Here is a 22,176-nt window from a genome sequence, read left to right on the forward strand (position 1 = left end):
CGTTGTATATTCAGGTATTCCACAGATGCAGGGTACATCAAGTTGATTGTGGAGATTTAATCCGCTGCTCCTGAGGCTGCGGGGAGAGATTTCCCTTTCTCTTATTTGTTCGCACAGCTCCTGGGGTTCAGCTTTGGATTTGGCCCCGCCTCTGCGTGTAGGTCGCCTGAGGGCGTCTTTTGTTCGCTCAGACAGGATGGGGTTAAAGAAGCCGCTGATTCGGGGGCTCTGGCTCACTCAGGCCGGGGGGTGGGAGGGGCATGGAGTGTGGGGCGAGCCTGCGGTGGCAGAGGCCAGTGTGACGTTGCAGCAGCCTGAGGCGCGCCATGCGTTCTCCCGGGGAAGTTGTCCCTGGATCCTGGGACCCGGCGGTGGCGGGCTGCACAGGCTCCCGGGAGAGGAGGTGTGGATTGTGACCTGTGCTCACACACAGGCTTCTTGGAGGTCTCTTGCCTCTTCGGCAGCTCCAGACCTTTTCCCAGAATCCCTCCCAGCCAGCTGTGGCGCACTAGCCCCTTCAGGTTGTGTTCATGCAGTGGTGCCTCTCTTCTTTGCAAATGTGATAATAACAATTTCAATAACTATCAGTATTCTCTTCACAGGGTAATATTACAAACAGATAAAGAAGATAACATTTTAATGAAAGACGTGATTTACAGAATTACAGTATATGCTTTCATTTTGTAAAAAAGACAGTTGGCCAGCAATTTTGTTCTTATCTACCAAAAGGTTTAGACACCTGCCATATTTTAGGGGATGCTAGTTTTACAAGCTCATTTATTTCCGTGTTATCACGTGATGTTGACCCCACCACTGACTTACTGAAGCACCGTGGTTCTGGGGACCATCCTGCTGCCGTACACGTGGTCTGGGCCTCTTGTTTCCCAGTTTCAGTTGTATAACCAGCCAAGCAGGAAAATGACAGATTTTGGTTTATGCTCATTGGAAAGTAATAACTTTCAAAAGTATAGTAATATTGGGCAATCCTTCCATTTTCCACACTTGGAAGACCACAGGGTTTCTCTGAAATGAGAAAATATCAAGCTGAACACTGAAAAATATATTTAAAACCATACAATTTGTGATGAAGTGACAATAGGTTTTTAAATTCAAAGTGTTTGCAGACACTCTGTACCCATAAGTACCCAGTACTTATTTTTATTACTTAACATTTTAGGGTATTTTTTGCCAATCCTTTTCAATCAGGAAGTAATCTGCTAGCAACAACACCCAAGAGTCAGAACAAATCTGGGCAGGCCAGTTCCTCAGAGAAGCCTTTCCTAACTTTGTCAAACAGTACGTTCTAATAGGAACACAAGCCATATATGTATATTTAAATTTCTAGCAGGCACATTAATAAAAGGAACAGTTGAAGTTAATTTTAATAACAGATTTTATTTAACCCAATATACTAAAAGCATTATTATTTTTTCCTACTAAGTCTGAACTCCAGTGTGTATCTACACTCATGCCACACCCCAATATGGACTAGTCTCATTTCAAAAGCCACATGCGATTACTGGCCACTGTATTATTGGATGGGAAAGTTCTAGAATAGATGAGGTTCTCCTTAAGATACGCAGTTACAAGTTTTCATATGAATGGCTTTTGTCTTGTTTTGTTTTTTAAGAAAAAGACAGACAGCCAACTGAAAAAATAAAAGACTTGAGTGAGAACCTTACATTAAACGGTGCGAGGTCTAGCAAAGAGGACTCAGCTTCATCAGTCACCAGGGAAAGGCAAATTTAAATCACTGTGAGATAGAACCATACATCCAGAGGAATGACTGACCTGGAAGAGACTGACTACCCCAGTGGTTGGGGCGGACATGGAGAAAAGGGAGCTCAAGACCACTGCAAGTAAGAGTGTAAACAGGTACGACCTCTCCTGAGAAAACAGTACGACAGAATGTGTACAAACCACGTTGAAAGCACATCTCTGTGCAGCCACATGTGTAAGAGAGTGTTCCTGGCAAGTCTCTGCATGTGGTACCAACTGGAAGCAACCAAGTGCCCACTGACAGCAGAAAAGACAAACACACGCCTGACTATCCACACAAGGGATATTACACAGCAACATGAGTGTTGATGCTCATGGTGAACCTCACAGACCTATGATTGTCTCCGCCGTGCCACCTAATTTCCTACTGAGTCCCCTCCTTTTTCTTTCTGCCAACCTCACCACCTCCCACCTTCCCCACTTGTGCCACTCCTGGAAGAAGGAGCCCCTCCCCCACTCATTCAACCAAGCCCCCAGCCACTCCGCCTGGGCCCTTGTCACCTCACTGGAGAGCTCAGTCATGGACCTGCTCCAGGTCCAATGCCCATCTCTCATCAGATATGCAGGCTGCCTGTGGGTACACTTGCCTGGAACCCCTCCATCAGGTGCCAGCTGGGTTCTTACCCCTCAGGAGGACCAGTCCGTTCTGGAAGCTGCCACGGCTGTCAGGCAGAGAGAGCCAGGAGAAATGTAGTAAAACGGGAAGTGAAGAACTGGCCCCACTGCAACAAAAGGTTGAAGGCAGGGATCGGTGCCGGTGGCAGAATGTGAGGGATGGATGGTTGTTCTCAGGTTCTCAGACTGCATGATGGGAGGTGCTGTTGCAGACACATCAAGCGACCCTACACCCAGACTTGAGGTCCTAGGGTGGTTGGCGCTTTATCTTCTCAAGAGTATCGTGTGGTGGCAGCTCAGAGGATGAGCCCAGCGTCCGCCTCCTGTCCCATCAGACCTCCGACCATCAGGGTGAGGGGCGAGGGTCAACCAGGAACTCAGCAGAGATGGCCGAGAAAAATCAGGCCCAGGCGTTCTGCCCTCAATCCCAACAGGCACTGATGAAACACAGACCTTTACCCAAAGCGGTGGTTGTAGCCAATGGCAGCCTGGCGTCCGTGGGTCCTGACCCAGGCCACTACCCCTAGGCTCAGAGATCCTGGTGGCATCAAGCTCGGACACGCAGGCCAGAGGCGCCTTCCCAGAGCAGAGGCCACTATCATCACAGGCACCACCTCCTCCCACCTGCCTTCCCGTCTTCTGAAAGGCGCCACCACCCAGCTGCCGTGGGTGAGATGCCGCGGGGACGGAGCACGTGGAGGACCTGAGACCCGTCGGCGGTGCCAGGTGTGTGGGGGTGGAAGGTTGACTCGTGGACATTCAGGAGAGCCAGTGCCTGGATGGTCGTGCTGCGCTCCTGCTTGGTGAGCACCCAGGTGCCCTGAGCATCCTTTCTTCGCACGAGGCCGGGTGGGTCCTCCGGCAGTGCTGGGCGGACTGCACCGCTCTTGCCTCGGCTCCACCAGCGGCCACAGGTGGGGGCCGTCTGCAGCTCCATCAGTTTGCAGAGCTTGAATGGTAACTCGGTTTCTCAGGCCACCTGCCAACCTGAGAAAGGCCAGAGGACAGTCTTGAGGTCCAGAGAGCAGTGTGACCGTGAGGAGAAGAGCCTGCCCGGAGCTTCCAAAGACACAGCGCGCGAGGCGAGGAGGCCAGGCTGCGCGCCCGGGTCCCTGGCTCATCGTGCAGGAGGTCAAGCCAGGCGGCCGAGGGCATCCGTGCAGGGAAAGGAACCTCTCCCACCAGGACTGGGCTTCACCCAGAGCCGGCCTCGCCGGGAGCCGTCAGACAAGGTGCACACACCCCGCTGTGAGACCCGGAGAGGGAGGCCTGGAGGCAGCCTCCGAGGTTGGTCCCTTGCTCCTGATCCCAGGGCCTCCCGTCTGGACAGCCCAGGGGGCCGTGATGGGAGAAGCAGTCCTGGGCCAGGAAGGATGGGTGCTCGCAGAGTGAGAAACGGTCTACACCGCAGGGCCTCCCTGTTCTTTCATCTCCAGCCCTCGCTCCCACAAGGGGAGAGTCAGGCTTTGGGAGCAAGTGGCAGAGGTCAGAGGGAAAGAGCCAAAGATGACGGCCCTCAGCCGCAGGAGCAGTTCCGATGTCTGAAGGACTTTTTCTTTTTGTGGTGGGAAGGCAGGAGGCCCCCTGGATATAAGAGGGTCCCCCCAGATTCTTCTTTTGGGTGCTTGTCGCTTTGATGTGTGGTTCTGTCCCAGGGTCTATGGCTGGGCTGGGGGCAGTTCACCCCCATCCACCAGCCTCTGCTTGATCCTCTGCCTCAGCAGTTCTCATGCCCCTTCACCAAGCCTCCCACCAAATAACTAACGTTATTTACCTTTGGATGGCTTCTGGAGAGGGTGGGGCTGGCAACAGCCTGGGCTTCACATGCCCTCCTTGGACCTGAGGCAAGGACCAGAACTGAGGCCAAACCCAAAGAACTCTACAGTCTGGGACCATGTCAGTCGTTCAGGGGAGAGTGCCACCTCCGGAGATGTATGTTGGGAGGCCCAGACCCTGGCTCTCATCTTCGGCAATGCTGTTGCCGCATGATTGGCAGTTTTCAACCTCTGCAGATGGTCCTCTCCTGCTTCCCTGTGGTGAGGATGGGAGGAGAGTGCCACGGGGGAGAGGAGGAGGGGAGGAGGGTGCCACGGGGGAGAGGACGATGGGAGGAGGGTGCCACGGGGGAGAGGAGGATGGGAGGAGGGTGCCACGGGGGAGAGGAGGACGGAGAGGAAGGTGCCATGGCAGAGAGGAGGATGGGAGGAGGGTGCCACGGGGGAGAGGAAGGTGCCACGGGGGAGAGGAGGATGGAGAGGAGGGTGCCACGGGGGAGAGGAGGATGGAGAGGAAGGTGCCACAGGGGAGAGGAGGATGGGAGGAGGGTGCCACGGGGGAGAGGAGGATGGGAGGAGGGTGCCACGGGGGAGAGGAGGATGGGAGGAGGGTGCCACGGGGGAGAGGAGGATGGGAGGAGGGTGCCATGGGGGAGAGGATGGAGAGGAAGGTGCCACAGGGGAGAGGAGGATGGGAGGAGGGTGCCACGGGGGAGAGGAGGATGGAGAGGAAGGTGCCACGGGGGAGAGGAGGATGGAGAGGAAGGTGCCACGGGGGAGAGGAGGATGGAGAGGAAGGTGCCACAGGGGAGAGGAGGATGGGAGGAGGGTGCCACGGGGGAGAGAAGGATGGAGAAGAGGGTGCCACAGGGAAGCTGGTGGCCCAGGCCAGTCCCACAGCTCTACTGGGGCTCCTGTGCTTTTTCTGGGGATGTGTTCAAGCTCAGGGGGTGGGTGAAGGCTCCTCCTTTGTCTCTGGGGAGTTGGAGCTTGGCAGCACTGGCTCCTGTTCCAGGATGGCTCTGGAGAGCATCCCTTTGGAAGCCTCTTCCACCCACCTCTGGCACGTCACCCTCATGCCAGATAAACCATGGTCAGAGAAGTCAGGATGGTTACCTGAGGTTTAGTCCTTTAAAAAGGGACATTTAGGGGGCTCCCCTGGTGGCGCAGTGGTTGAGAGTCCGCCTGCCGAGGCAGGGGACGCGGGTTCGTGCCCCAGTCCGGGAAGATCCCACATGCCGCGGAGCAGCTGGGCCCGTGAGCCATGGCCGCTGAGCCTGCGCGTCCGGAGCCTGTGCTCCACAATGGGAGAGGCCACAACAGTGAGAGGCCCGTGCACCGCAAAAAAAAGGGACATTTAGGAGGCTTCTGAGTGCCGATCAATGTTCTATATGTTGATCCGGGTGCAGTAAAATTTAGTAAACATTTATAGAGGGGCATCCTATGATTTTTTGCATTTTTCTGCATACATTATACTCCAAAGAAAACATTTATTTTTAAAAATCTGTCCTTACGTTGGAGACTTTAAAATCATAAATACACTTAAAAGAAAGCAGTTATTGAGCAGCCCCTAGGGTTTGTGTTGGGAGGAAGTGGCAGGTGTGTAGAAGACCCGGGCGGATGGGATTATTTTTCCTTCAATGCCTTGGGGACGACAGTCAACCCTCTTGCTACCCTGAGACATAAAATAATAGCAGTGCCCTCCCAGGGCTGAGGGAAGTGGGCAAGGAATTATGAGTAAAAGAAACTTTCCAGAGTCTGATGGAAGGAAGGAGCAGATAAAAACATGCGCAGGGGAGGTCCCGTCCCCTGAGAATTCTCACAATTTTCCATACCCATACCACCAGGGATTTACAAAGAAGACTCTTTAGAACTAGCAGAAACTATAGGCAAAAGTTCATGAATCTGATTATATGAAAATTGAGAATGTCTTTCCATGAAAAGTACTGTTGACAAAACACACACATCACATTTTGGAAGAAGGAATTTGCAATGTCTAAAAGTGACAAGAAGTTAAAATGTATTGTCTGCAAAGAGCTCCCACAAATCAGCTCTTTAAAAGGCAGAAAGCAGAGGGAAATGCTAATCTGTTATAAATCAGGAAACAAAGAAAAGGAATTGAGCCCATAGCCCTACATGGGGGATATATACAGGCAAGAGAAATCGTCACAGAGAAATAAGGTGATTACATGAAAGCACTCATTTCAGAGTTACTTGAGGTTAGGAGGAAACTATGTGTCCATCCTTAGGAGAGTGGATAAGTAAATATATGAAGATAGGTAGCACTAAAGGGCAACAAACTAGATTCAGCAACAAGGAAATACATTTAAACAGTAGCAAGTAAAATGAAACAATAAGGAGATAAAATCTATGGCAAGCTTCCATTTATATGAATGTAAAACACACAAAACCAGACATAGTTTACAAACATATTTGCATATTTAAGGATATATCAAACATTATAGTGCGTCCCAACAGTTGGGTTTTCAACAGTTGGGTTGAAAGGGAAATGGAATTCAGGGTCAGGAATGAAGAGGGAAAATGTGTAAATAAAACAAAAGTGACACTTCTCATAGGCCAGTGATGGTCACATGAAATGAGGAGCATAGTTAACTTGATCTTGCCCCCAAGATTCCAGATGGGGGTGGGGGAAGCATGGGAATATAAGGTCATGGTCCCTGTCTTCAGGCAGCTGACATTTCTTTGTTTGTGTGAAAGAAGATTATAATTACACAATAATTAGAAAATTAGCTAGAATATTGCAGTGTTTTCATGGTATAGATAATAGACAATTATATCAGCTGTTTTTTCCCTATTTAGACAGAAAAATAAAAGGAAACTTCATGCAAAAATTATCTTATTGTAGAAATAAACGTGTAAGATGAATTCTATTAATTTCACTTTCATAATTTTAATTGCAGAGCCTCTTCTGGCAGAAAATTTGTAGTAAACTATTCAACTAAGGCAATTATATATAATCTGTCAGATATTTTATTTCAAGAAATTTCCTAAGGTGTTTTAAAAGAGGCTTATGGCTGTGGTTTCCTACTTTGTCTACTACTCTTGCTGATACTTAATGACTTGCCTGGCTTCTTATCCCTACAGCCCAAGAACATCGTTAACTCTTCCTAAATAACCCACACTTGCACACTCACATTCACCTCACACATGAGGCAGTCTGGGTAGAAAGATTTCTAACAGTTAGGGAGTCCACAGGTATTGCTTGTCTGGACAGTACTGATTTACCCCTGCTGTCCCATTTGAGTATTAATAAAACCTGCTTTCACCCTGAGGCATGTCCTCATTTACATAAAGAATCATATGGTCCTCCTACTAATCATTACTTACCGTCTTCAACCAAAGAATAAAAATTAGGATAAAAATCAAGGTGTCAACAGTCAAAGATCTTGCTGATGATTTATGGTTCTTTTTAAAATTTCCCACATGAAAGCTCTCTCTTTAAGAGCAAAGAATTAAAATGGTACAAGCTGTGCAGTGTTAGGAATGAATTCTGGTCTGAAATTAGAATTAAGGTTAACTTACAGCTTCAAATGGTGGTACCGTTAGCCTGTTAGCCTGAAAACACTTTGAAGTCTTTAGATCCTGGTTTCCTATACCCTCAAAACTAAAGATGTAAAAGGTTTTTTTTTTTTTGTCTTGTTTTGGTTTTCTAAGCTATGTTACTCTAAGAATAGTTTAGTAGTTTTTCTCAAAGGAAAAAGTCTGTCTAAATATTATAACAAATTATATTTATAAGTATCTTTTTTATAAAATTGGTACATAAAAATGAAAGACTATATTAAAAGCTCAAGAGAAATAATGTTAGAATTTCCCTTTATAATTATTAAAGAATAAAGAATATTTAAAGTTAACTTTACCTTCTGCACTGAGTTCTCCTGAGATGATTAATATGATAATCAGAGCCAAGCCTTTCGACCTCATCTTCTATGGTGTGCTTAATAAAGGGTTTAACCATTCTAAAGTACTAGGGACTCCTCATTAAGTACACAATACGTCTCCTGAAAAAAGTTAATTATTTACAACATCTAAGTCCCTTTGTAACAAGCCTTATATTTGATTTAAAACAGTTTAGAAAAACACTAAAAATACACAACTACATTAATTGACAGTACTTTTCACGCCACAGTCCAATAAGAACATGACCACCGATGAGGTCAACGATAACAGCAGCAAAATAATTAACTCAGGCTGCATAAAAAACAGGGTAAATTTTCAATGTTAATTTCCCAATGTAAGTCCATGGAGTAAAGTTCATTGGTGGCCATTGATTTCTTTACCACTGTAGATCAAATGAAGGGATGAACTTAGGTACATGAATTAATGGATCCCTGATATGAAAACAGTGTTGTCTAGACTGCACTGCTAAAGGGAAAAGTGGCCTTAATTGTCTCGAGCAGTGATAGAATAATGTTATTGATTGTAAAGTCTAATGTTGAGAGAGGTTGTATGCTGTGGCAGGTGATTAGAGAAGCACTGTGCTGAATTATCATTCATGAAAAATGCTTCGACTATCTGGTTTATATCAGGACATGCTCTAGTCTTGGGTTTATGGCAGTGAAAAAATAGATTCCAATGACTGTCCTCATGGAGTTTACATTCTAATGGGTTTTAGTTTAAACTACAAAATAATACTGTGAGGTGGGAACTATTATTATTTCAGTTCAGGAACTTTTTATTAAAATGCAACATATTAAGAGAAAAGTGCATGTACAATTAGTGCACAGATCAATGGATTCTCACTAACTGAACACATCTGTGAACCAGCACCCAGAACAAGAGGATACACTAGTTCCCAGAGTCCCCGCTCCGGGTCATTGGCAAGGTCTACTCCCAGTATAAATACAATCTTGGCTTCTGACAGCATAGGTCAATTTTGCCTGGTTTTATTCTACATAAATGAAATCCTAGAGTTTTTTGGTTTTTTTTAAAATATCTGGCTTCTTTTGTTTAACATTTTGCTTGTGAGATTCGTTCTGGTCTTGGGCTGTAGAAGGTAACTCCTTCCCTGCAGTTTTCCACTCTGCTAATATGGCGCGAATTATCCACCCATTCTACTCTTCATGGACATTTGGGTGACTTCCAGTTAAGGAATATAAGGTGGCCTCTGCTTATTTTCAAAGATTATTTTTTAATTTGAAAATTTTCAAACATAACCTCTCCCTGGATTCTACTGTTCACATTTTATTATACTTTTTAAAATCATGTACTTATTCATCTATCCATCTGTCCTTTTTTGACGCATTTCAAAGTAAGTGGTAGGTATTTGTGTGTGCTCCTCTAAAAACTAAAGCAAATATATCCTTAACCCAGTAATTTTAAAGATTCTTTTGCCATGAAATTTACAAAGAAATGCAGAATTTTTAAGTGTACATTCTGAGCCTTGAGCAAGGCATACAACGGGATACTTCAAACCGCTGACGTAAACAGCATCTCTAAACGTGGAGCACAGAAGTTGCTGAAGAGCAAACACCTGCACGCTGACAGCGAGGCTACAAATCAGGATGGATTTTCACTCGAAAACTGCCTGGGTGTGATGGAAGCAGATCACTGCTACCTGTCCAGTAGGTCAGCACTTATTTTAGAGCAGATAGGAACACACATGGAATTGAAAGATCTTGTAGGAAAGTGGCCATGGAACCCAGACAGCCTCAGACAGACAGTAACAGTAGAAGGAAGACACTGAGTAACCTATGTCTTTAATAACGTTGTTAAGGTGAATATAAATGTCACCGGACTGTTCTTCAAATGTACCTCGATAAAGATCCATCACAATTACTGATGGCAGGAAGAGCCTGTTTCTAATACTCCAACAATGTTCAGCAGGTATGAAAATTAATGATGCTTTGGCAAAGCAAGGGCAAAGTTTAGATCAAGTTTCATTTTGGTCTCATTTAGATAATTCAAAATAAACCATCACTATTCCAAATACAAAAGTTATCTGCAGTAATAATGGAATATTATTCATAGAATAAAACTCTACTCTCTAAGACTGGTTTCTGAAATAGGCTTCTGTATAATTGGAGAAAAAAAGGGTCCATAATTTATGCAAGATGCAGAAGCACTGCTTTATGTAGACCCCCCTTAAGTATTCCTAGAAATAAGCAGGTTTTTGGACTATTTCCTTCTTCCTCTATATAGGTTGGAATTTTTTACACATACCAACAAATACACATGCCCTCAAATGAAAATTGTAAGTAAATAATTATCTGCATTATATTTACCTCTGATAAAGAAGCTATAAATATTTCCATCGGAATTCTCCTTTTTTTTTTTTTTTTTTTGCGGTACGCAGGCCTTTCACTGTTGTGGCCTCTCCCGTTGCAGAGCACAGGCTCCGGACGCGCAGGCTCAGCGGCCATGGCTCATGGGCCCAGCCGCTCTGCGGCATGTGGGATCTTCCCGGACCGGGGCACGAACCCGTGTCCCCTGCATCGGCAGTCGGACTCTCAACCACTGCGCCACCAGGGAAGCCCGGAATTCTCTCTTTTTGGTGAAAGTAGAACTATAGTAGATTAATTATCACTCTTTCTGGACTGAGTGAACAATATAAAAATTAAAAGAAAGCCTGTTAGGAAGCCTAGCTACTAGCAACAAGCAATCCAAAAGACAGTATTTTCTTAATCAGCAAAGATTTTTAAATGAATTTTAAAAAGAATTTTAAATTTTAGATAAAAGAAACGAAGAATAGAAAAAGTTTGTTTGTTACCTATACCTTTTTAACTTTAACACAAAGTCAGATTTTAAAAATTGTACAAGGAAAGCAAAAAGCACTTTCCATACATGTGATCAGCTTTCCTATTTCTTTTCCTGTACATACTGAGACGTTTGCCTTTGCTAATAAGGAATGCCAAGTGTGTCCATCACCATTTGAATAGCTTTCAGAGGATTCACGATTTCATCCAAGTTATCTCTTCTCAACACCCAATCTGGTTTAAGTCTGTGAGAAGAATAGAAACCTTGCATTAACCCAGTTCCTCTCTTAGAAGACTCACGTCCATCGCTTTGTCTTAACTGAAATGTGGTCCCTCCTAGACACATCACCTCCCTCACAGGCCCTCACACAGGTGGGAGGCTTCATGTTATGGCCGTTTATGACTTTAGACTATTTCTCTCCATCTTCCCTGAAGGATGATCCTGGATCCTTTGAAGCTCAGGCTATTCAGCTACCAAACCCCAGCGTTTTGTCTGTAAACCTGGTTCCTGGTCTTCCCTCAACTCCTGCCCCATCTCAGAACTTCAGCAGCCTTGTAGCTAAAGAGCCGACCCCTCACCTCTCCGTTTCTGCCCCCTTTCCTTTGGGTCCACTCAGCACACCCCCCGTCACACAATCACAAGACAGCCGCTGTCACCCTCAGAAAGTGCCCGGCCACCGACTGCTCAGCCTGAGCCTTCCAGCCCGAACCACCTCTTGGGGTTCATCCACACCCTTTGACTTAATACTTCCACGGCTCACAGCTTCCTCCCACTGTGGTGTCCACTTCAGGGGACCTCAGCCCGTGCCTGTCACCCAGCACAATGCTGGTCTCCTTTCCCTCCCGTCTAGCTTGGGTCCCTCAGTATAATCTCCATTGCAAATGCCGTTAACGCCATTGGTGCTCTTCCCTATTGAATGCAACTGGAAAGCTCTATGTGGATTCCAAGTTGAATCCAGGTATCTGCCTTCTCCATTCCTGCACAGCTGGACATTGCTAAAGAAAACCTGCACAACCAGGCTGGCTGATTTTATGCCAATGATTGAAATTACCTAGAAATTGCTTCCTTTCTCTTTCCCCAAGATGACTGTTTTCTTCTTTCCAAATGTCCCCTCCACACCGTCCCCCATCTGCTTCTGAGCTAATGTTTATGATCTCCTTCTTCACTGAGGAAATGGCATCACAGCCACCTTCCTCACATGAATCCCTACCACTATATGCACTTCCACCTTCCTGTTCTTTCCAGTGAAAATTCCGAACATCTATGAATTGGGGGGTGGTCAAACAGAGCGGGTATATATCCCCCTACCGTGGAACAGCAGTCTGTGGAGAAAGAGATGCAATCTAAGCCATGCGTCGACATGGATGAACCTCAAGAGCATTACGCTAAGTAAAAGAGTCCCGTCACAAGGAGCTACCTCTGTGTGATTCCATTTATGGGACAAAGCAGAAAAGGCAAAACTAAAGGTACTGAACTCACATCAGCAGGTTCCAGAACCTAGGGGTTAAATGGGAGAGAAGTGACTGCAAGGGGGCACAAGGGAACTTTGTTGTGACAGAAATATTTTATCTCAGTGGTAGTGGTTTCACAACTGTATACGTTTGTCAAAACTCATTGAATTGCATACCTAAATAAAGGGTACATTTATACTGTTGGGAATTTTACCTCAGAAAACTTGCTTATGTCAAAAGAAAAAAAAAAGAACCTATTCATTCATATGTTAATAGTTTTTACAAGATAATTAGTATTAAAATGTACCCGGTCCTTAAATAAAAATCATATGTAGTGATGGTTCCCACTAATAAATTTCATGCAAGTAGACTATTTTTACCTTATACTGTGAAACATGCAGGCACAAAAACAATTTACAACTATTACACATTGTATAATTATGAGTAATTATAAAGCTAACTGCTATATAACCCAGGCCAAGAAATAGGTCACTGTCAACACTGTTGGATTTGCACTAAGTAGAGAACTGATGAGTTGTAGAAAGGAAGTAGGGAAAGAGGGAGAGAGAGGGAGGGAGGGAGGGAGGGAGAGGGAAGGAAGAAAATTAACATCATGAGTTAATCTAGTTCATCAAAATCAATTAAATCTTTTTGTTAATAAGCTAAAATCAATTAATCATTTTTAAATAAAATTTAACTGCCTGAACAAAATGTAAAGTCACAGCTGAAGTTCAGTAATGGAGAATACACCAACAAACAAACTATACAAGTTAAGCATAGCAACTATTTAAAGGAAAAACCAACAAGCAGTATTCTTTGATATACAGACTTGGCTACCACAGGTACACCCTGGGTTTTGTGCCCATCCTGCTGCAGAATCCTGAGGGCATGCATCTCTCTGAGGACCATCAGATTTTCCGACATGATAATGGTAAAAAAAAAAACTAAAGAAAATAGAAGAATGCACCAGTTAAAGACTAAAGGAAATGAAAACATTGAGGATTTTAATAAAAGATTAATTTTTTAAAACAGTCAACTCCTAGTGGTTTTCTTTTTTTTTTTTTTTTTTTTTTTTTTTGCTGTACGCGGGTCTCTCACTGCGGAGCACAGGCTCCAGACGCGCAGGCTCAGCCGCTTTGCGGCATGTGGGATCCTCCCGGACCGGGGCACGAACCCGTGTCCCCTGCATCGTCAGGCAGACTCCCAACCACTGTGCCACCAGGGAAGTCCCCGGTTTTCTTTTTTGAAATATATTTTTATTCATTTATTACTTATTTATTTTTGGCTGCTTTGGGTCTTAGTTGCGGCACGCGGGATCTCTTCATTGCGGTGCGCGGGCTTCTCTCTAGTTGTGGCGTGCGGGTTTTCTCTTCTCTAGTTGTGGTGCGCAGCCTCCAGGGCATGTGGGCTCTGTAGTTTGCAGCACGCAGGCTCTCTTGTTGAGGCGCGTGAGCTCAGTAGTTGTGGCACGCATGCTTAGTTGCCTTGTGGCATGTGGGATCTTAGTGGCCTGACCAGGGATGGAATCCATGTCCCCTGCATTGCAGGGAGGACTCCTTACCACTGAACCACCAGGGAAGTCCCCCGAGTGGTTTTCTAATTCAGTTCGTTTTAACATTCTAAATATTATTGAACCATGCACCATGTGAAAAACTCAAATTCCGATGAACTTTTTATGAGCAATGTTCCATCAAAATGGTTCCAATGGCATCAGATTGCTGTAGATTCCAGTCCCAACCAGTCATTGTCATTCAGCGAGTCACTTAACATCTGAGCTTCTGTTTCGTCAGTGAAGTAGAAATAATAATACATACCTCACTGGGTTTTATAAAAATTTAAACTAGAAAATGTATTTAAAACATCCTAGTATTGTCATTTGTAAATGCTCAGAAAGGAGTTTATTATACTTGTTGTTACATCTAGTACCACATCTTATATATTCAAGAAACTAACAGGAAAATTGCTGTATAACAAAATGGCAATAATATATAATGACAGGGTCTATTAACCTAATGAGCATTTATTAAAGGACTTTAAATTTCATACTGAGAGGTCAATTAAGCTAACCAAATGTCTTTATAAGTGAAACCATATTTTATTAAAGAATCTATTAAAAGTATATACTAAAAAAATTATCTTTTTTTTCAAAAATCAAATGGTGACTTACCTTTAGGCTGATTTGTAGCCACAAAGGATTATATGACAACAGCCAGTTCAGGACTTTCTGTCATTCTCCTGAAATGCAAGTGAAAAGCAAGTAAGCTCAGATCACTAATCAAATAGAGACAGTAAATAAAATTTCATGGAGAATTCAGTGGCAAAAAAGGAAAGTCGCATACATGAAATAATTTAAATAAAGTATACTTCCACTCTTTAACATACATGACCACATTTAAGTTTGTGAGATTTTTAGACAGCAAAGCCAAACTGTGAAATACAACATTTCTAGAGTATATTTGAAGAATTTAAAGTTTAAAGAATTAATCTCAAGATTTCTGTAATGTTCTTACCCACATCTTTCTTCCAAGAATTAACCGCTTAACTTCAATGTCAATTTCAAGATTTTTCATAGCTTTAACCATTTTTTCAGAAGTAAATAAATGACATGCAGCACAACGTAATCTATTTAACTTGTAAGCTCTGAGAGACACTTCATCCTTGGTAGGAGCTCTCAGGACACTTACACCTGCAAACTGTATCCCAAGTCGAACCACTCCTCACAACCTCTATTGTCCAGGTTCCAACATGATCACCTCTAACCCAGACTAATGGGAGAGCCTCCTAACTGGTTTCTCTGCTTCCACCCCCTTTATAAATTAGAAAGCTAAGCCCTTAAAGAATTTGATTTGTTAAAATTAAATTCTGAAATGCAATTTGAATTTTTATAAAACATTTTCTTCCCTTAGGAAGTTCTCGGTCTAGCACAGAAGTGTAGAAAGAATCACAATACACTGCATAAGGAGAAGTACACATGAGGAGTCATGGGACAAGGGGAGGGAGAGCTAAGTCACCTAAACGGCAGGCCAGCCTCCTGGCAGGGGTGACCCTGAGCTGACCCTGCAGTGGACGTGACACACCAGGAACGGGGCCTTCCACTGAACTGCCAAGTGCCCGGAGCCAAGAACACAGATAAGAAAAACAAGACAAAAAAGAGGTTGGAAGAGGTAGAAAAGAATTCAATACTATGAAAAATAACAGTGACAGCTAACAGTCGAATACTTTGTGCCAGGCACTATCAGAGTCTTGTAATTTAGGTTACCTCATGCAGTCATCACTTAAGTTGTTTATTATGGCTGTGATTAGAAATATCCTGAACTGCAGAAAATTTAGGCTGGTTATGGTTTCTTAAAAGTGTAATAATTTGACTTCATTTCTAAAGCTTGGATTTTTCAAAAATAGCTTTTGGAGATTTTGAACCCTGACATTCAGGAATCAAGGTAAAACTTCATTTCTTCTCTCATCTTGAGGAGGTTGTGAGAATTTTCATTTGATGATGGTGATAATTCACATATATGCTGAGATATATATGCCATGTTATCTTTTACACATTGACTTGGGGGTAGAATTGGACTAATTGACTCCGATTCTAGATCCTAATTTAGTCTGTAATTATCATTTATGAAAGAATCTGGACTTAAAATTGTGCAGAAAATCTCATGCACACGTTTTGATTCCAAATGCATAGGCTTTGAATAATCTTTACAAACATATCTGGTGAAAGACATTCCACTAATTCTGGTTCATTATTAGCTACACAGCTATTATTCACAAAAAAATCTGGACTTAGAAAATTTCCTTGGCTTTGTGTGATGTTCAAAGTTGAAAAACAGTTTGGGGGTAAGAATAAGTTTACTATTCTCTTCGCTTTGGCCATTAACATTATCTATGGGGTCAAAGGAAGTTTCAGTTATGACTTTCTCATTAAAATTATATCTTTCAAAATGTTGGGGATGGTTGTATATATGTAATTTATTTAGTAGATTTGAATTATAAACATTACTTAGGTGTATGTTTTGTGGCTGCAAAGGCTTTTGATTTTTAGTTTGTCTATTTTCTTTCTTAAGGCATAAGAAAGAAAGGCCTTCTTTCTTAAGGCATAACAAAATGAAGTGCTAGTCTTTTTATCCTTAATTGAAAGGTTAATCGGCTAATCCAGGAGGAGAGCACATGAGCAAAAAAGATGCTCAAAGTGTTCACTCCATCTTTCTTTTCTCTGCCTTCTCCGCTTCCATCCAACTTCCCATGAGGAAGCCCTTCCATCATTTGTAACAATCTATATAGACTAAGGCACAGAGAGCGAGTCAGTTCTGAGAGACACAAAGGGATTTATGACTGATACCTGCTTTTCAGACTGCAGTGATAGTCTAGCTATAAAACTTCAGCTTTTATGGAGACAAATACCCTCAGAGGTCTAAAAACAGAAATAAAACATAAAGCATTTTATCTTTTCCCTTTTGTAAATCTTTATTTGGTCTCCCCCACCCCCCAACTCCACCCTTTAAAAAAATTTCTTAGGTAACCAAACAAATGAGGGAACAGATCTGTTATACTACTTTCTTTTAAATATGCCTCTATTACCTTCAGTAATGGCATTCTTGGATATGCATCACTGTTAATTTTTTGAACAGAAGCATTGCCATGTGTCTGAGATAAGAATCTTACTATTTTATCTAGATTCTGAAAGACAGCAGAAAGTCAGAATTACAATTAAAAAAGTGGGCTGCATCTCCCTCCTTTGGGAAAAGATTAAAAAAATATTGTCAATCAATAAACAAGATGATCTCTCATAATTCCATCTAGTTCTAAGATTCTGTGGTCTTTGTTTACAAACTTTTTATTAGTGACAAATCAGAAAATGGTAGTTGCAGCCAGTGACAACTGAAGCTGCCTTGTTATTAAATGGATCTGGCCCGCCCCCTTGTGGCCATAAGTGCAATGACCATGACTGTTTGAGAAGCCTGCCTGTGAAGGAGGGAAGAGTCAGGTTTGGGGCTGCCTTGCCAGTCAGTTCATCCAAGTCTCCCAGTCACATCAAATTAGAATCAAACTCATTGCACAATAGACGGGTGGCTTATTTTCTTGAAGAAGTGCGAGCTGCCTCATGTTGGCCTCTACTCGTTTGCAGAGCAAAAGCTCCTATTTCCAGAACGGGCACCAATGAGTCTGTTAAACCATCCAGTTGAGTTGTTCATAACCCTGGATACAGAGATCATTTGAGGGGTTTGTAAAAAGTAAAAATGCCCCGACCCTCCTCTATGTCCTCCCCAGGAGTGATGCTGAAGCGGGGTCCTGGTACCGGTGGTTTTTTTAAAGCTCACCACTGAGGTACCGTGCAGTCAGGATGGAAACACCACGTAGCTTAATCCCATTCAATAGGATGGCTGGTGATTTTAACTGAATGTTATTTTGAAGACTCAGACCCAAATGACAAACCCCCTACATTACAGCAGTCCTATGCAGATTCTAACACACCAGTATTATTGAAGTTTTAAAAAGAATGACTAGGAGATTAAAAGAAACCCAAAAGATCATTTAAAAAAGTTTTCCTTGGATTGGCCCCAGTAAATCTGCTCTACAAAAATATCCCAAATGACAGTCTTCTGGTCCTCACTCCTTATTAGGCCTAGATACATTGTACTGTAGACCTATTTTTATACTAATTGTGAATTTCTGTCACTATTTGGCAAGTAGAACACTTTACCTAGTGGTTCGTTAGATGCCATCTGCGTACATCGAGTTTTCTGCATTTACCCCCAGAAATTCACATTAGTGAGTGTGGAGTGGTGAGTAGAAATCTCCCTCATTTAACAAGCAATCCAGACAAATCTGACGCACGTGGTTGAGGCATCTCAGAGAAACGCTGCTTAGTCATACCGTGACAGGCTAATTCACTGAAGGTGTGGGGTGTGTTGTAGTTAAGGGATGTTCTAATATTTATTTTCTACTACAGTGCTTTCCAAAATGTGGTCCCTGGACCAGTAGCAGAGGCATCACCTGGGAACTTCTTAGAAATGCAAGTTCTAGTCCTATTCTACACATATGGAATCAGAAACTCTGAAGGTGGGGACCCAAAAGTACTTTAACCAGCCCTCCAGGTGATTCTGATGCATTCTTAAATGTGAGAACCACCGGTCTCCTCAAAACATCCCAACCTCCTTGATAGCTGTTTGATGTAGCTTCTTCTTGTTCTTAGAATTTTTCCCTCAACCTCCTAACATATGTCTTTAGGGAGGAACCATGTCTCACGTCTATAAATCAATATAAGGGAAAGCGCATGGGATTTAAAATTATAAGACCTGGATGGGAATCCCAGCTCTGTCAATTGCTATGAATAAAACCATGCGTAAATATTTCCACCCTCTGAGCATATTTCCTCATTAAAAATCAGGAAGAGAACATTTATTCAGGACACAGAGTCCAGACTTTTGCTTGAAGCTTTCTGTCATTTGAGCACCATGCACAACTGCAGCTGGCATTACTTCCAACCAATGGATGAGAAAATAGACACGGAAGACTCAGAAGAGTGAACTGAGCTGCCTACCCTGATCCACTGGACACAAACCCTTTGACAGTGTTGCCTTATCTACAAATGTGGATAAGGACTCCATGAGTTTGATGTAAGGATTAAATAAGGCAACAGAGTTTAAAAGAATTTGTAAACGGTGAACATTATGTTTGTATGTATTATCTTAGTGGCTTGGTGGGTTAAGTGGAATCAGCACACTCAGACCTGAAGCTGAGGGAAATCAACAGCTAATAAAAGACAAGTTTTGTTTTAAAGCAGAAACCATAACACATCATAAACAATTGGTTTTTAAAAAGAACAGTGAGCTTTTACACTATAAAAGAGTAAATTCTAAAACAAAAGAACAAAACCAAAAAAAAATAACACAGCAAACCTTTAGTTCCACATAACAAAAAAGAATAAGTAAAAAAGTATTACGTAGATAGAAAAAATATATACCTTTCCATGTAAAGCAAGCATTTATAAACTAAAGGGGAAGGGCAGGTTCTTAAGTGTAGCTGAACCACTGCTTAGATACAAGCCCATGGACCTCAGATTAGAGCCTCTTCTCACTGCCTTAGGAAGCTGTTATTTAGACAAGGAGTAAGACTCCCTCAGCTTTTTTTTTTTTTTTTTTTTCCTTTTCACACTTTCAGAGGTTCTAATCAATGGAAAGACCAGAGCAGTCAAAATAAGGATGTAAATTCTTTGGATTTTGGTGACAGGAATGGGAGCATTGCTCTGGTCAATGCAATGCAGAAAAGCTACCCAGGAAGTTCTGAAACAAAAGTCACAAAATTTGAATCGCCATTAAAATTACACTGCAGGGCTTCCCTGGTGGCGCAGTGGTTAAGAATCCGCCTGCCAGTGCATGGCACACTGGTTCAAGCCCTGGTCCAGGAAGATCCCACATGCCGCGGAGCAACTAAGCCCGTGCGGCACAACTACGGAGCCTGAGCTCTAGAGCCTGCGAGCCACGACTACTGAGCCCAAGTGCCACAACTACTGAAGCCCGCAGGCCTAGAGCCCGTGCTCTGCCACAATAGAAGCCACTGCAACGAGAAGCCCGCGCACCACAACGAAGAGTAGGCCCCGCTCGCCGCAACTAGAGGAAGCCCGCACGCAGCAGCGAAGACCCCAATGCAGCCAAAAATTAAAAAATAAAAAGTACACTGCAGCATAAAGAACTCTTTAAAATAATTTTGATAGATACAATTAATGGATGTATTATTTAACTATTGCATTATTACAGATTACTATTATCACAAAAGCACTGCAATGAAAATTATTCTGTTGATACATATATCTTTATTTCCCCATCTCTTTAGAAAAAAAAAACAAAAACAAAAAAACTACACTACAGCAAAGGAAACAAAAGAGTAAAACACTGAAGTGTTCATACTTGTTGAAAACAACCCTGAAGAGGTGTTTTTGGCTTTGTTGCTATAGACATTCAGCTAAAAAGGAGCTCACTCTTTCTCTATGATAAGTATTAGAGTTACCCTCACTCTGTGGAATCAGTTTCCCTATGGAAACTAAAGTGGATATTTAAGATGACTGATGAAAAGCAATTAAAAAACCCTGCTCTAACCAAAGTACTCCTGGCAGTTTTAAATACAGACAGATGGATGGATGGATAGATGGATGGATAGAGAGACAGATGAAAGAATATTAATTTTAAAAGTGCCATCCATTACTCTAGAACCGCAAGTCTTCTCGAGGGCCGAAGCCTATGAAAAACGCTTCTCTGTAACAGAAAGCTAGGAAAGTGCTCCTAAGGATGCTCCGCGCAGGCGCGTGGACGCGCTGTCACCGCCGAGTCCCCGCCGACCCGGCTCCTCTGCCCCGGGGACCAGGGCTCACTCAGAGTTAGAGGGAAGGACCTGGCTTTATCTCCAGGCCTCAGGTCCGCTGCTGCTCGTTCCGAGGCCCCTCCCGGAGCGCGGCGGGGTGACCGCGGAGGGCCCACTCCCCCCCTACCTGCAGCACGAAGGCGCTCGGCCAGACGGTGAAGCCGCACTCGGCGGCCGGGCCACGGGACAACCTCACGGCGGTCGCCTCCTCGTTGGGGTTGTCCAGGGCCAGGGGCAGCGTCCGCGAGGCTCCCAGGAGCACTTCCCCGAAGCAGAGGAAGGACGACCTGCAGAAGTGGCTAAGGGACAGGACCGGCGGGGAGGCCGCCTCCTCCTCGGCCCGGGGGCCCCGCGGCCCCGCCCGCGGCCTCGGTTCCGGGGGCTCCGCTCACAGCAGTCGCGCCCCCGACGCCTGGTCGCCATGGCGGCCTCTGGGCCCAACAGGCTGCTCCGAGCCGCCCGTGGAGGAACGCCCAACGTGTCCTCTCGGGAAGCTGCGGGAATTGGAGCGAATTCGCCCCCCTTCTCGTGCAATCGCCGGGACCCGGCAAATAAGCGTGGCACAGACTCGCAAACTAGAAACAGGAGCAAACAGCGCAGATTCTTTGCTGTTTAAACTTCCCGCCTCCACTAATGGGATCCCCAGGCCCCGCCCGCCTCCACGCGGGGCCAATCACCTTTCCCGGCAGCAGCCCCGGCCAATGAGAAGAAGGCGCCTTATTTAAACGTATCGGCGGCGGCGCGTCGCTCTGCGCGCGGAGGCGGCAGTGGCGTCGGGGTCTCAGTGGGCCCCGAGGCCCGGGGCTCAGACTCGGAATTCGCCTTTCGGTTTTGTGAACAGGTTGCTTGAAAGAAAGAGGGTCACAGCACTTCCACCGTAAATGCAGCAGTCATTGCCTTGCTGGGACAGTGATTTCCCTCCCCCAGTATCCCCGCCCAGGGTCACAACCCTGAGCTCCCCGCAGAGGCTTCCTGGGCCCAAATGGGAGAAAATGAGGAAAATTAAATGTATAGTTGTAAGGCCAACTGGCCCGAGGCAGGGGAACACAATCAGATTCACAGGTTGCATCAGAACGAAATTCTCCGGACCACCCAGTTCCAGAAACTGTCCTGGAGATATTCCGGACCACCCAGTTCCAGGAACTGACCTGGGGACTTTGAAACCAGCCCAGCCTTCCCGCCTTTCGAGGGGCGGGACTAACGGTCCCCCAGGATACCCGAAAAGACCACCAAATAAGGAATACCCTGCGCCCTCCCAGATTCACCACACCCCTTTCCCTTCTTCCCCTATAAAGTTTTGCCCAATCCTTGCCTGGGTGCGACTTCTCTGGCCCCTTTCTCTCGGACCAGTGAACCTCGCCCGGGAGCGCTCCTTAATAAAGCTCACTTGAAGCTTTCCTCTGTTTCGTGGTGCCATTTGTTAAGATCCGACCTTACAATAGTTAGTGTGAACGTGCTGATGTCAGTGCCTGACCCCAGCAGGG

At 44.5% G+C, this 22,176-nt stretch overlaps 1 protein-coding gene and 1 pseudogene across 9 annotated transcripts in view; one reads left to right on the forward strand and one right to left on the reverse strand.

Moving 5' to 3' along the window:
• F13B (coagulation factor XIII B chain) overlaps positions 1–21,292 on the reverse strand; it is a 51,974-nt gene extending 30,682 nt beyond the window's left edge. The window contains exons 1-3 of one of the 9 annotated variants that reach the window (XM_033850505.2): positions 20,820–21,292; positions 14,502–14,569; positions 823–1,023 (exon numbers count right to left, since the gene is read on the reverse strand). In XM_033850505.2, coding sequence (XP_033706396.1) covers positions 823–943 — 121 coding nt within the window. In that variant the 5' untranslated portion in view covers positions 944–1,023; positions 14,502–14,569; positions 20,820–21,292. The other 8 variants (XM_019920521.3, XM_073800157.1, XM_019920520.3 and 5 more) reach the window with 8 other exon arrangements.
• LOC141276535 (ataxin-1-like) lies at positions 2,036–3,037 on the forward strand (annotated as a pseudogene).
• Positions 21,293–22,176: the final 884 nt, after the last annotated feature.

This window comes from Tursiops truncatus, chromosome 1 (genome assembly GCF_011762595.2).
Source record: "Tursiops truncatus isolate mTurTru1 chromosome 1, mTurTru1.mat.Y, whole genome shotgun sequence".
Lineage (NCBI taxonomy): Eukaryota > Metazoa > Chordata > Mammalia > Artiodactyla > Delphinidae > Tursiops > Tursiops truncatus.